A 14145-nucleotide genomic window follows, 5' to 3' on the forward strand; every position below is an offset into this window, starting at 1 on the left:
GTTGCGAAGCTGCCTGTGCCAATGCAGGGTGGCCCAGGGGACACGTGGGGCCTTTCTGCCAGCCACGGGTGCCGAGGCAGAAGGTCTGACTGCAGGCTGGGCTCCTCACCAATGACCACGAGCAGGACACCGATGACCACCTGCAGGAGCAGAGAGAGGCTGATGAGGGTGACCAGGGTGGGGTAGTAGTGAGAGGATGGTCCCTGCTCCAGCACCGCCTTCAGCCGCATGGCGTTGGACATGAACAGGGCCACGTCCAGCATGCTCTCCGCCACGCTCTTCTTGGTGGCGTAATGGTTCAGGTTGATGGGCTGGCTCCTGGGGTCGGAGCTTCCAGGCTGTAGGGGAGAAAGCGCAGACTTACCAAGGGGAGCTCTGGAAGGGAAGCAGTTGAGAGGTGGGAGAGAGGAGAGAGGTCTTAAAGCTCTTTCCAAACCAGATGGGAAGCTCAGGGCAAATGACACCCTTAGTTTCATGGCCTGATAAAATGAAGGGTTGGACGAGAAAACCCATAAGGACCTCTGCACTCTGAAATGACTTTCTGTTGCAGTTGATACTTCCTGGAGAGTCACCCCTTCCCTCACACCTTCACACATCTGGCTGGAGAAAGCCGGGAGGGTTCTCTGCTGCTGGTAAAATGCACCTTCCTCACCCTATTCACTATTTTACCTGGGCCAGGCCTCAGCTTTGGGCTGTGTTCTTTTCCTCTGAGAGGAAAGCACCTGAGAAGACAATAAAAAGAGCTTGGAGGCTTGGGTGAAATAGAGAAAGGCACCTCCTCTCGCATAATGCTGTGGCCCCCAAGGCAGGGTGCACAGCTCAGCAGCTGATCATCGGCTGGATTTCCAACCCTCAGGAGCACTGGAGCTGCCGCCCTGCTCAGGCACACACGCTGTCAGACACAGGCTCTCAGCATACACATGCATGCATGCATGAGTGTATACACACAGTAATGCATACTAGTTAAACACTCACATCATTTTAATTATTACTTTTGGCTAGGATTTATTGAAGCATAATTTACTAAAGCTTCTCCAGAAGCCACTAACTCCAAAAGACAGAATCACAATACAGGGCATATGCTGTGGGCCTCTGGGTTGGGCCAAGAAATTCAGACTGGGCACCATGACCAAGGGCAATCTGCAGTCACTCAAGAGTACTTGGAAGATTGATTTAGCAGTGGTGCTTGGAACAGATTGGGCCAGGAAGGGCTAGAAGCAGGGAGAGTCATTTAAAAGTTACAGTATTGATTTAGGATCAGGGTGAAAAGGAACTGAAGTGGAGCAAGGTGAGACAGGAAGGAATGGAGGACTCTGAAGGATGCTACGGCCTGGAGGTAGGGAAGATGACCAGCAGATCACCATGACAGGACAGATACCTGCCGAGTGGGGAGAGACGGATGGATTGAAGGATGCTACGGCCTGGAGGTAGGGAAGATGACCCAGCAGATCACCATGACAGGACAGATACCTGCCGAGTGGGGACAGATGGATGGATAGATGGATGCGTGCCTATATATGCACAGTGGTGCATACTAGTTAAACACTCATAATTTGTTTTTAATTTTTTTGGCTAGGATTCATTGAAGCATAATTTACATTTGATTTTGTTTTGAAGTATAAGATGAAGGGATGGATGGATGGATGGAGAGATTGGTGGGTGGATGGATGGATGGATGGATGCGTGGATGATTGGATAGGCAGGTCTCAGAGGGTCTGGAATGTTCCTTGTACTTCATGCAGCCCCAGCAAGTCACTTCACTTCTCTGTACCTCAGGGATTTACACAGAGGACAGTTGATTTACACATAGGCTAACTGATTTACCTATCTATCAGAACCTTTGGATTCTATGAGCCCTTAGGATACCCTGAAATGAGGCTGAGTGCGGTGGCTCATGCCCATAAAACTCCAGCACTTTGAGAGGCCAAGGCAGGGGGATCATTTGAGGTCAGGAGTTTGAGACTAGCCTGGCCAACATGGCAAAATCCCGTCTCTACTAAAAATACAAAAAAATCAGCTGGGTATGGTGTCACACGCCTGTAATCCCAGCTACTCAGGAGGCTGAGGCAGGAGAATCACTTGAACCAGGAGGCAGAGGTTGCAGTGAGCAGAGATCACACCATTGCACTCCAGCCTGGGTGGCAGAGTAAGACTCTTGTCTCAAAACAAAAACAAAAACAAAAACAAAACTCTGAAATGCAGTGGTCTCCAGACTTTCTTGATAGTGTAATCTCAGCATTAAAAACTGTTTTGGCCATGCATCCTCAATATATGTACATTCTTCCATTATCAACTGTACATATTTTTATTGGACTAATTATATATATAGTAAAATATGCAAAAGTAGAAACATTTGAAAGGATTACATAAAATTCAATATAAATAGAAGTTTAATTTTCTTATCCTAAAATATGGTCTTGGGCACTCGTCTTTGGAGATCCAGCTCTAATCCACATGCCTGGCTACAGATTGGACCAATCCTCTCCTAGGCCAACAGAAGGGAGCCTCTCTTCCCCAGTCCTTCTCCTAACGTTTGCCTTCAAAACTCAGCCCCACGTTTCCACCCTGCTCTTCTCACTTCCTTTCCAAGCTCCTGGCCCTTTGCTCTGTTTGCCAGGAGGGTGCACACGCACAGACACATTCAAGAGGCACAGGGTGGTCATGGGTGCTAACAGCACCTGCTCTGATGGAATCCACCCTGACAGCCTGTGCCCCGCAGGCTGCCCCTCTCTGACTCTGTGGACCAGTCACTGGAGGATCAAACATACAGGAGTGGCTCTTTCACTCTGACCACACTCCAGGCCATCAGCTTTCTACACGGGGCAGTTCCCTGCACCTGGGTTGTTCATTATTGAGATTCCGAGTGTCCTCAACTTCTGGTCGGGGCAGGACTCACAGAGGGTAATCAGGAGTGTGCACTTTGGCCAGTGGAGCAATTTAAACACTTTCTCTGGGAGAGTAGAATGGAGACCAGCGGGTAGCATTCCTTCAATAGATTGACTGTACATGCCAGGCGGTGCTTGGGGCTGTGAGGACCCCAATGCCAAACAAGGCATAGTTGCTGTCCCTCCTTGGGATCCCGGGTAAGCACTGGGCCACAGGCTGCTCACAACAGGCCCTGGCAAACTCCTTTTGACAGCCACCAAAATCAGGCTGGGGCCCAGGGCCCACAGAAATAAGAAAAAAGGCCATAGGCACGAAAGGAATGGAGTGCTCACTATCTCTCCCGTCTTCCTTCGTGTTTGATTTTGCTGGAGCCGGGGTTTCAGCTGGTGCTGGGGGCAGCCAGTGAGGTTGGAGGAGGTAGGGACGGAGGGTGAATGAGGACCTGCATGGACTTGGGAGGCCACACACGGTGTTCAGGGCCTTTGGAAATCCAGTTCAAGCAAGGCTGGCTTGTCTAGGGCCAGCTGGCCTGGTTGGTTAGGGCCAGGGATCCCAGGGCCAACACTTCACAAAGGCCCATGGTCGCTGTCGGCCCCAAGGCTGCAACCTGTGGTCTTAGCCCATTTGGTGAAGGTTTGTCCTCGGTCTCCAAGAGCACTCATTAGGCAAGAGAGTCTCACCCCCTGCCCCCAAATTCAAAGTGTCTCTGCCCAGGTTCAACTGTGCCCCCTGGCCTCCCTGCCCCATGGCTGTGCCACCCCTCCTCTCTCTTCCCCATCCTCCAGTTTGTCCAGTAGCAGCAAGCTTTGCCCTTTCTCCTCCTTCGTGGTCTAGCTCAGAGGGAGACAGACCCCCTTCCCCCAGATGTATTGTTAACAGTGGACAAAACCTTACACCCAAACCTCTAGTGGTATGTGTTGAGCACTGACCAAATAGTGGGGGAAGGGGTGGCAGGGGGTGGCAGGGGTGAGTACTGGGGCAGCACAGAGGTCTTCCCAACCTCTATGGAAGGTATTGCTATTTGTAAGTTTTAACAGAGCTGGTTGGCTTTTGTTGTTACATTAATCTAAGAGCCATTGCTTCACAGAGGACGTGAGGCTCGCAGTGTGCTTAGGGGGTGCGCCTCATCCTTTCCTCTCTAAATGCGGGGCCGACTCAGGCCTGCCTTTCACTGCGGGTGCTGGGCGGGATCAGGGTGTCCCCTCCTGCTCCGCAGGCGCCGGTTTTCCAGAGTGTCCACACGGTGGCGCGCGCGGTCCAGAGAAGTGACTTGGGCACCGCGGCTGCCGGGTGGTGTTTCCACCCCGAGGAACCCACGCGCAGGACGGGATTCATGGGAAACCTGGACCCCTCCGAGGCCCAGGACGGGAGCCTCGCCCACAAGTCTGGACGGGCCGAACTAAAACCCACCAAACGCGTGCGTCAAGCCAGAGTTCAAGAATCAACCGAAGGTGAAATGGGGCCAGCGTGGGGTGGGGAGACCGAGAAGGGAGGGGCCTCCAGCACAACCTGCAGCCCAGGGGACGGCGGGCAGAAGGGCCGTCAGTGAGGCCCTGGGCGAAGGTGCCTGGAAAGGGGTCCTCTCATTGCAGCATCTTTAAAAGCAGGGAACGGGTTTTTCTAATCCTTGTGGGCCAGTTTAGGTGCAGCCCTGCTCAGAGGCAGAGGGATGGATGGAATGACCTGAGGGCCCTCCCTTCTAGTGGGAGGAGAGGATCAGATAAAGCCCTAAATCCTGCAGGGGGGTCATCCTTTTCGCCCACAGCCCAGGGACTGGGAGCAACTCCACAAGGGTCAGGATGACAAAGGAGTGGGGAGCGCAGCAGGGTGGCCCCGCTCCTGCTCAGAGGAGCTGGCCCTTTAAGGCCAGGCCCAGGCGGGTCGGGAACAGAGACCCGGGAATGTGGGCTGGACTGAGGAGCAGAGCCACCCAGCATGAGTCATTCCTGTTTCACCGGACTCTTCACCGCTGGCTCTCGCTTGCCGCCCTCCCCTTGCCCTGGCCCTGGCCCTGGCCCTGGCCTCTGCGCCCTCCCTGCAGAGCTGGTCCGGGTGGGCTGGCGGCTTCCACCCGCCACAAGCGCACAGGGCTCTGCCCACTCCCCGCCCCTTTTCTGCTGATCCTCGAGGAGCAGGGGGCCGGTGGGCTAGGACTGCTGGTTTCTGGGCCCAGCTCTGCCTCTGGGCTTGGAACTTTGGTGCTGAGTTTCCACATCTATAAAACTGGAGGAAAATCCCATCTCTGGAGGGCAGAGGCCATGGACAGCAGAACGACACTTTGCTCCTTCACAGAAGGAAGGACAGAATCCAAGCGGTTCCCATTTTCCCAGGCTGAGATCCCTCTCTAAATGAGGCTGGCTCTCGGTATCTTCCTCAGGTCTCATTCTGCCCCGCCCCACTTGCCCCTCCCCTGCCACTCAAGGGCGGCAGGACACTGACCCAAGACTCATTGCTTTGGGCTCCCAGAGTCCCTGTTCAAGGCGCGGTTGCCTGTGGGAAAGGCTGCCCATCAAAATCTGGCCAAGCAATGACACCTGGACAGACGGGGAGTTTGGGGCGGCATGAAGCTGGAGCGCGGCCAGTGCAGGGAAGGTGGGAGTAGATCCAGAGTTTGATCTGGACGCCCCTGGGCATCTGGGCAACAAGAGGACGTGGGTTTGGTGATTGGCATGGGATGAGGCAGGGGGGTGGGGGACACCAGAGACCCAGCGGTTTGCCCCATTCCTGGGCCTGCCCGGCACAGTCATTACCCTCCCTCTTCCGCGCCCTCCTCTCTCGTTCCAGCTCAGACTTCCCTGTCACCTAGGCCTCTTGCCAAGTCCCAGCTCCTAAGGCTGGTGCGATTCCATCCCTTGAAGTCAAGGATTGCTTCATTGTTCTGCCAGACAGCCCTTTATCCCTTAATCCTTGTTGGCCTATATTTTTGTTTATTTACAGAACTTAGGTTGGATAGGAAAGGAATGCCTTTTTTAACAGAAAAGTAAACATGTTTTTCATTGTTTATCCACTTTATGGTCAGTGGGGACCATAAGCTCCAACAGATCATTCTGCTCTTTCTTGGAAACAAGATTACAGGGCTGTTCTCCCAGAGGGCCGTGGAGGTTGGGTAAACCCCAGAGTGGTAAGTAACTGCCCTACCAAAAAGCCATGGAGCCCGCAGATCAGTGTGTTTAGGCCCTGGGGCCTGTGGCAGGCAGTGTGTGTCCCATGGGAAGTGTAGGCCTGGTGAGGGGAGTTGTAGCAGCCCGGAGGGCGTCACCAAAGGCACCTTGACCACATTCCAGCCCTGCTTTAATGAGTGAGCAATCCGGGCCGGGAGCACTGGACGCCTTTTCTTATCTGCGAGGTCGAAGGGACTGGAACACAGGCTTCCTTGGGTCCTTCCTAGCACGGAGTAATCTAGGGATGGGAAAGCCGGCTCTGAGCAGAGAATCCCGGGGGCTGAGGACGTCGCTGAGAGGCCACTGCACGGCATGGGTGACCCTCCCATGAGTCGTTCCTGCCAGCCCTGAGAACACCCACGTGGGAGCTTCCTGTGTGCCAGCTCACAGTCAGGGCTACACACTAGCAGGGAGCTTCCTGTGTGCCAGCGCACAGTCAGGGCTACACACTAGCAGGGAGCTTCCTGTGTGCCAGCGCACAGTCAGGGCTACACACTAGCAGGGAGCTTCCTGTGTGCCAGCGCACAGTCAGGGCTACACACTAGCAGGGAGCTTCCTGTGGGCCAGCGCACAGTCAGGGCTACACACTAGCAGGGAGCTTCCTGTGTGCCAGCGCACAGTCAGGGCTACACACTAGCAGGGAGCTTCCTGTGTGCCAGCGCACAGTCAGGGCTACACACTAGCAGGGAGCTTCCTGTGTGCCAGCGCACAGTCAGGGCTACACACTAGCAGGGAGCTTCCTGTGGGCCAGCGCACAGTCAGGGCTACACACTAGCAGGGAGCTTCCTGTGGGCCAGCGCACAGTCAGGGCTACACACTAGCAGGGAGCTTCCTGTGGGCCAGCTCACAGTCAGGGCTACACACTAGCAGGGAGCTTCCTGTGTGCCAGCGCACAGTCAGGGCTACACACTAGCAGGGAGCTTCCTGTGGGCCAGCGCACAGTCAGGGCTACACACTAGCAGGCCCAGAGGAACAGGGGCCTGTCACCCTGCTGGTGGCCTCAAAATGACCGACTGCCCGGGAAAGCCAGGCCTCCCTTGAGAAGGGGACAGTGGCGACCTAGGCTTTTGGAAAGCTGATTTCTCACAAAGGGAAAGGGTGGGTCCCAGCCTGGGAAGAGTGATTCGTTCAAAGGAAGGGGCTTAGGTGAGCTTTTAATTCGGTGTCAGTCCCCTTGTCAGAATTCAGTTGGGAAGGTTGCCTGGGCCTGTCCCACTGTGTGCACACACAGTGGGCTGTCAGCACACTGGAACGATGGTGGTTCCCACTTACAGAGGACATACCTTGTGCCTGGCACAGGGTTAAACACAGGACATGAGTCACCTTATGTAGTCCTCACAACAGTTCTGCGAAGTAGATGAGGGCATCATCATCACAGTTGAGAAAATGGAGGCTCAGAGAGGCTAAGTAACTTGCCCAAGATCACACAGCACAGAGTTTTAAATCCCAATCCTCTATGTGCCAGAGCCTGTAAATTTTTTTTTTTTTTTTTTTGAGATGGAGTTTCACTTTTGTTGCCCAGGCTGGAGTGCAGTGGCACAATCTCAGCTCACTGCAACCTCCCACTCCAGGGTTCAAGCGATTCTCCTGCCTCAGCCTCCCGAGTAGCTGGGATTATAGGTGTGTGCCACCACACCCAGCTAATTTTTTTTTTTTTTTTGAGACAGAGTCTCGCTCTGTCGCCTAGGCTGGAGTGCAGTGGCGCAATCTCAGCTCACTGCAAGCTCCGCCTCCCGGGTTGATGCCATTCTCCTGCCTCAGCCTCCCGAGTAGCTGGGACTACAGGCGCCTGCCACCACACCCGGCTAATTTTTCTTATTTTTAGTAGAGACGGGGTTTCACCATGTTGCCCAGGCTCGTCTCGAACTCATGACCTCAGGTGATTCACCTGCCTCAGCCTCCCAAAGTACTGGGATTATAGGCGTGAGCCACCACACCAGGCCCAGAGCCTGTAATTTTCACCCTTACTCTACTGCGCCCAAGAAGTGGAAGACATACTCCCTACTCCAAGGAGTTTAAGATCGAAAGATAAACACATGCAGTCTGGCTGGGTGTGGTGGCGCAAGCCTATTGCCATCCCAGCTATTTAGGAGGCTGAGACAGGAGAATTGCTTGAACCTCAGAGGCGGAGGTTGCAGTGGGACAAGATTGCACCACTGCACTCCAGCCTGGGCAACAGAGCAAGAGTCCATCTAAAACGAAAAAAACAGAAAAACAAAAAACAAACAAACAAACAAAAAAACAGATAAAAAACAAAAACATATGCAGCCTAAGATGAAAGAAGACTAGTCCCATAGGGTACACATGCACACTTACTAAGAGGAGGCATAACCTCTACCTGAGTGAAACTTGTCTGAGGCTTTCCTGAATCTGCAGTGGGGCTGTGTCCCTGAGCCCCTGCACTGCTGCCTCAGAAGGGGCACTAGACCCAAAGACCCAAAGGCAAAAGGCTTGGGTTCAAACTGGTAAGAAGGGACCTGGGTGACTGGAAGAACAGGGTTGAGAGAAGGAATGTTATCTGTACCTTTTGAATTTTGAAACATGTGAACGAACTATCATCTTAAAAAATAAATTTGGCCGGGCAAGGTGACTCACGCCTGTAATCCCAGCAGTTTGGGAGGCGGATCATGAGGTCAAGAGTTCGAGACCAGCCTGGCCAACATGATGAAACCCCGTCTCTACTAAAAATACAAAATTAGTTGGGTGTGGTGGTGCATGCTTATAATCCCAGCAACTTGGGAAGCTGAGGCAGGAGAATCACTTGAACCTGGGAAGGCAGAAGTTGCAGTGAGCCGAGATGGTGCCACTGCCCTCCAGCCTGGGCAACAAGAGGAAAACTCTGTCTCTAAAATAAATAAATAAATAGGCCAGGCGTGGAGGGAGGTTGCAGTGAGCTGATATTGTGCCACTGTACTCCAGCCTGGGTGACAGAGCGAGACTCCATCTCAAAAATAATAATAATAATAATAATAATAATAATAAAAAATTGGTAACAAAAGCAAATATGCACTCTGCTATGGTCTGAATGTGCCCCCTAAAGTTTATGGGTTGGAAACTTAATCTCTGCTGTAATAGTGTTGAGAAGTGGGAACTTTAAGAGGCAATTGGGTCACGAGGGCTCTGCCCTCATTTATGCCATTATCATGGCAGTGGGTCAGGTTATCTCAGGATTTAAAAAAAAAAAAGATGAGCTTGGCTCCCTTCCTCTCTCGTGCTTGCAAGCTCTCTGGCCCTGCCACCTTCTACCAGGGAAGGATGTGGCATGAAGGCCCTCACCAGATGCCAATGCAATGTTCTTGGACTTGCCAGTCTCCAGAACCATGAGCCAAATACACTTCTATTGTTTATAAATCACCCAGTCTCAGTTATTCTGTTATAGCAACACAAAACAGACCAAGACATACCCCCAAAAGGCCAGTGGTTAAAATAAACATGTTAAAACAAAAGTGAATTTATGACTTCATCTCACCCAGACCCTAGCTGGTCCTCCTCTGAAGTGGGAATAATATCTGCCCTGTCTAGCACAAAGGGCTGTTAGAAAGATCAATAGGATCATGTGGGGGAATGTGCTTTGAAAACTGTGAAGTATTAAACAAATATGAGATGAGAGGGAAATCTATCCCACAGAGGATTATACTCCCACGTGTGGGCCTAGAGGCATTTCAAATACTGTGTTGTGACTCAGGGCCCGTCCCAGCCCCAGTTTTGAAGTAGGCACCATTTATGGTCCTAACAACTTCCATTGTGTTTGAAATGCCTCCCGTACCCATTGGGCAGCCTCTCTCCTCGCTCCTGCTGGCTCTCGCCTTCGAGCCGCCTGCAGGAAGGGAAACACTCACACAAGCCCACCTGCATTGGGTCTCCAGGGTCACTGTTACTCAAGGGTAGTCCTCTCTCCTGGGGCCCCCACCCACCTCTCTAGCCTGGTCCCCAGCTCCTCCTCCCACCCCTGAAGAGCGAACCCTGTGCCAGGCTCTGTGATGCTCAGACGTGCGGGGCCACACCAGATTACTCACTGTTCCCTGAACACACCCCACCCTTCCCAGCTGCTCCTGCTCTGCTCCAGGACTAAAGGCCTTTCTTTCTTCACCATGCTCCCCCCGGGGAAAGCCTCCCCTCCTTTCTAGACCCTGTCCCCAAGTGCACTCCACCAAGGCCCTGTTTGAAAGAAGGTCGCCTGCTCCCTGGCCTGTACTGGCCTTGGGCGTTGTTGAGTCCTCCTGAGACGGCTCCTTCTGCTGCCCACTTTAGCACACGGACCCCATCTTCCACCGGCCTGAGTCTCCATGGAGCCTAGCTCAGCACCTTGCCCACATGAGGTACACAATGAATGATGATCGCATTGAATTTTTATGAGACAGCTTTTTCAAAAAAGGCAAAAGTAAGGCTCTTTAAGGGTGGGGCTTCAGGCACAGGGGCTTCTGGGTGGGGGAGAGGAGTTTGGGGAGTGAATCTTTGCTCTTAAACACCCCCACTGCAGGGAGAGCCCTTTTTTCCCTAGATCCTGCCTTTGCTCAGCAGTCCTGAGGGAGCCTCAGGGAATGAATGACTGGGGCTGGAAGCTGCAGCTGGTCTTCAGGCCAAAAGCTGTAAAAGCCCAGACCCCTGAGGCCTTCTGTCTGGGGCAGGCCCCATGCAGGCTCCTGACTGCAGCCAAGAGCAGGGATCTCGCCCTTAAAAATCAACAGTCTCTAATCCACGTCGGGGTGGGGTTTCTTTTGCATGTTATTCCAGCAATAATACGTAACTGGTCCAGAAACCGCCTCTGAGCCCTGGGCACAGTCTCACTGAGAGTTCCAGCCCTTGCCCCGAGCTGCAAGCTGGGGCCTAAAGCTGCAGCACCGAGAGGCCACGTGGGGCGAGGCCTCCCCGGAAGGCCTGCGGCGCCGCCGGTGTCCACCAGGGGGCGCCAGGAAACAGCGCGGGGCGGTCCCAGCTCAACCCGCCGGCGCGGGCACACCCGGGCTTTGACCCCTTTGTGATCGAGGAGACGGACGGGTTTCTCTCTAACAAAAGGGGGCTATAAATTACAAACGGAAGCGGAGTGTGTAGGGAAGAACAGGAAAGCACGTGCGTTGAAACCGGAACTCGGGGCTGCTTGCTTGCTTATTTATTTTAGTTATTACTGTTTTCTTGGGGCAGGCCCTTGCTCTGTCGCCCAGGCTGCGGGGTGGTGGCCCCGTCATAGCTCACTGCAGCCTCGACCTCGGGGCTCAAGCGATCCTCCTGCTTCAGTCTCCCAAAGTGCCGGGACTGCAGGCGCGAGCCGCCACCCCGGCCTCCGTGCTCTTTCTTAGGGAGCATTTTCCACCTCCCCTGCAAGAGGCCGTTTTGTCAGTAGCTTTCAGAAAAGACTGTTGTCATCTCGGGGTTCAGAGTTAATCGTGGATTTACCTACCACACAGAAATTTCCAAAGAATCGATCTGCTCCCTCTCAATATCCACCCTAAACAAGAGCACTTTCCCAATCAGCACCTTGTCCTGGGGCTTCCAGACCCATCTGGCCTTTTGCTCTTTGCTCTATGCCCACTTTAGCTGTGAGGTTCTCAGAGACATTCCCCAAAGCCCTCCCAGCCGATCTCTGCTGACTTCAATCCTACTCATCCCTCAGGGGCTAACAAAATTGCTAAAATTTAAACAGTAATAATTAAATAATGATACTGCTGTATGTCAGGCACGACTCCACAAAGCAGGTATTAATACAGATGGTCCCCAGCTTTCGCACCATCGTAAGTGATACACTTTACAAACTGTCCTTCGAGTAGCCAAACAACCACTCTCTTTTTCACTTTCAGTACATTATTCAATGAATTACACAAGATATTCAATAGTCTCTTATAAAGTAGGCTTTGTGTTAGATGATGTTGCCCAGCAGTAGGCTGGTGTAAGTGGGCTGAGCACGCTGAAGTTAAGCTAGGCTAAACTATGAAGTTCAGTAGGCTAAGTGTATTAAATGCATTTTGACTTACAATATTTTCAACTTACTATGGGTTTATCAGAATGTAGCTCTATCATAAGTTGAGAAGCAACACTAGTCTCATATATATATATATACATATATATAGGTACATATATATATAAATATTTTGGCACGATCTTGGCTCACTGCAACCTCCACCTCCTGGATTCAAGCAATTCTCCTGCCTCAGCCTCCCAAGTAACTGGGATGTAGTCCCATTCTACAAGTGAAGAAGTTGAGGCTCAAAGAGGTCAAATGCCCAAAGTCACCAGATACTGAGGGATGGCCCCAGTGTCTAAATCCTAAGCCTGCGTTTTTCTCCTATATGCCAGTGGTCCTCCATGTGTGCTCCTTGAAGTAGCAGCAGCAACATCACCTGAAAACTCACTAGAAATGAAAAATTTTTAAATTTTTGTAGAGATGGGGTCTCACCATGTTGGCCAGGCTATTCTCGAACTCCCGAGTTCAAGCGATTCTCCCACCTCAGCCTCCCAAACTGTTGGGATTACAGGCGTGAGCCACTGCACCAGGCCCCGAGATCACCCTTTTATTTTTATTTTTTTTTAAGACAGGGTCTCCCTCTGTCACCCTAAGGGAGGAGACCATCCCTCACATTGTCTTATGCCCAATTTCTGCCTCCAAAGAAAGAAGAAGTAAAAACTAAAAGGCAGAAATGAAATCCACAAGCAGACAGCCCGGCCCCACACCCTGGGCCTGGTAGTTAAAGATCGACCCCTGACGTAATCAGTTATTTGTATAAGAAAAGCACTGTGAAGATCCCTGTCCTGTTCTGTTCCGTTCTAATTACCGGTGCATGCAGCCCCCGGTCACGTACCCCCTGCTTACTCAATCAATCATGACCCTCTCATGCGGACCCCCTTAAAAGTTGTGAGCCCTTAAAAGGGACAGGAATTGCTCACTCGGGGAGTTCGGTTGTTGGAGATGTGAATCTTGCCGAAGCTCCTGGCCGAATAAAGCCCTTCTTTCTTTAACTCGGTGTCTGAGGGGTGTTGTCTGCGGCTTGCCCTGCTACAACCCAGGCTGGAGTGCAGTGGTGCAATCATGGCTCACTGTAGCTTCAAACTCCCGGGCTCAAGGGATCCTCTTGCCATAGCCTCCTGGGTAGCTGGGACTACAAGTGCACACCACTACACTACATTTTTAAAACGTTTTTTGTAGGAATATGGTCTCGCTATGTTGCCCAGGCTGGTTTTGAACTCCTGGCCTCAAGGGATCCTCTCATCTTGCACCCTCAAAGTGCTAGGATTACAAGCATGAACCACTACACCCGGCCAAGAGCACCCATTTTTTAAGTATTAGAGCCGGCCTTTGAACCCAGCCAGGCTCTGGATTCTGTGTCCTTAACTGCTACAGCCCTGAAAGCATAGGCTGTGTAAGTCCCTCAACAATGGGGACCAGTCTAAAATATTTATAGGTAGCATATCTAGATCATTCCAGAGAGGAGTGAATGGATCCAAACTGTCTTTTGAACCAGCAGCCAGAGGCCCCAGCAGCTCCTGTCTTCCCAGCCCAGTGCTGCCAGCTGCTGCTGCTCATGAGTCTGTAAGGGTCTAGTGCTTTTATTCCCAGGTCCTTCTCATGTCCTCACTCAGAAGCACTTAGAGCCTCTCGTTTTTGCTGAACCTTAGATTTTGTGATGGAGCCTAAATCCAGACAGGAAACCTAAACAGGGGTAAGTGGAAAGGACTTTCAGAACAATTAATCATGAAGCAAAATGTCAACATTCCACATAAGGGTGTATATGAGTTTTGTATGTCCCCACTAGATTATACATTTCCAAAAGGTAAGAGTTATTTCCTCGGGATTTCAGGCAATTAGAATAAGAAGCAATGAGAGCTGAGCCTGCAGTCTCTGGCTATCGTCCAGGTGAGACCTCATGAAGTAGATCAGATCTGACAGTGAGATGGGAAAAAGGGAAGGTGGTGAATTTCCCACCCCACCAAGCCCTGCAGACAGCCTGCCAAGATTCCTACTGAGTTCAATGCAACACACCTGTTTCCAGCTCCTAGCACGAGCTAGGCATCTAGGATACAACGAAGATCCCTGCCTTCCCGAAGCCCCTGCGAAAGAAAACTAGACTCTTGAGACCCCCAAATTCACCATGCCGAAGAGAAAGTT

General features: G+C 52.1%; 1 protein-coding gene across 3 annotated transcripts in view; it reads right to left on the minus strand.

Annotated features, from left to right (window-relative positions):
• The window catches only part of NINJ2 (ninjurin 2), a 100688-nt gene that overhangs the window by 1544 nt on the left and 84999 nt on the right, over positions 1 to 14145 (minus strand). For all 3 annotated transcript variants that reach the window (XM_003820377.6, XM_014347061.4, XM_034935102.4), the window contains exon 2: positions 110 to 338. In XM_003820377.6, the coding sequence (XP_003820425.1) occupies positions 110 to 338 (229 nt within the window). The remainder of the gene's footprint in view (positions 1 to 109; positions 339 to 14145) is intronic.

The sequence above is a fragment of the Pan paniscus genome, chromosome 10, assembly GCF_029289425.2.
Source record: "Pan paniscus chromosome 10, NHGRI_mPanPan1-v2.0_pri, whole genome shotgun sequence".
NCBI classification, from domain to species: Eukaryota; Metazoa; Chordata; class Mammalia; order Primates; family Hominidae; genus Pan; species Pan paniscus.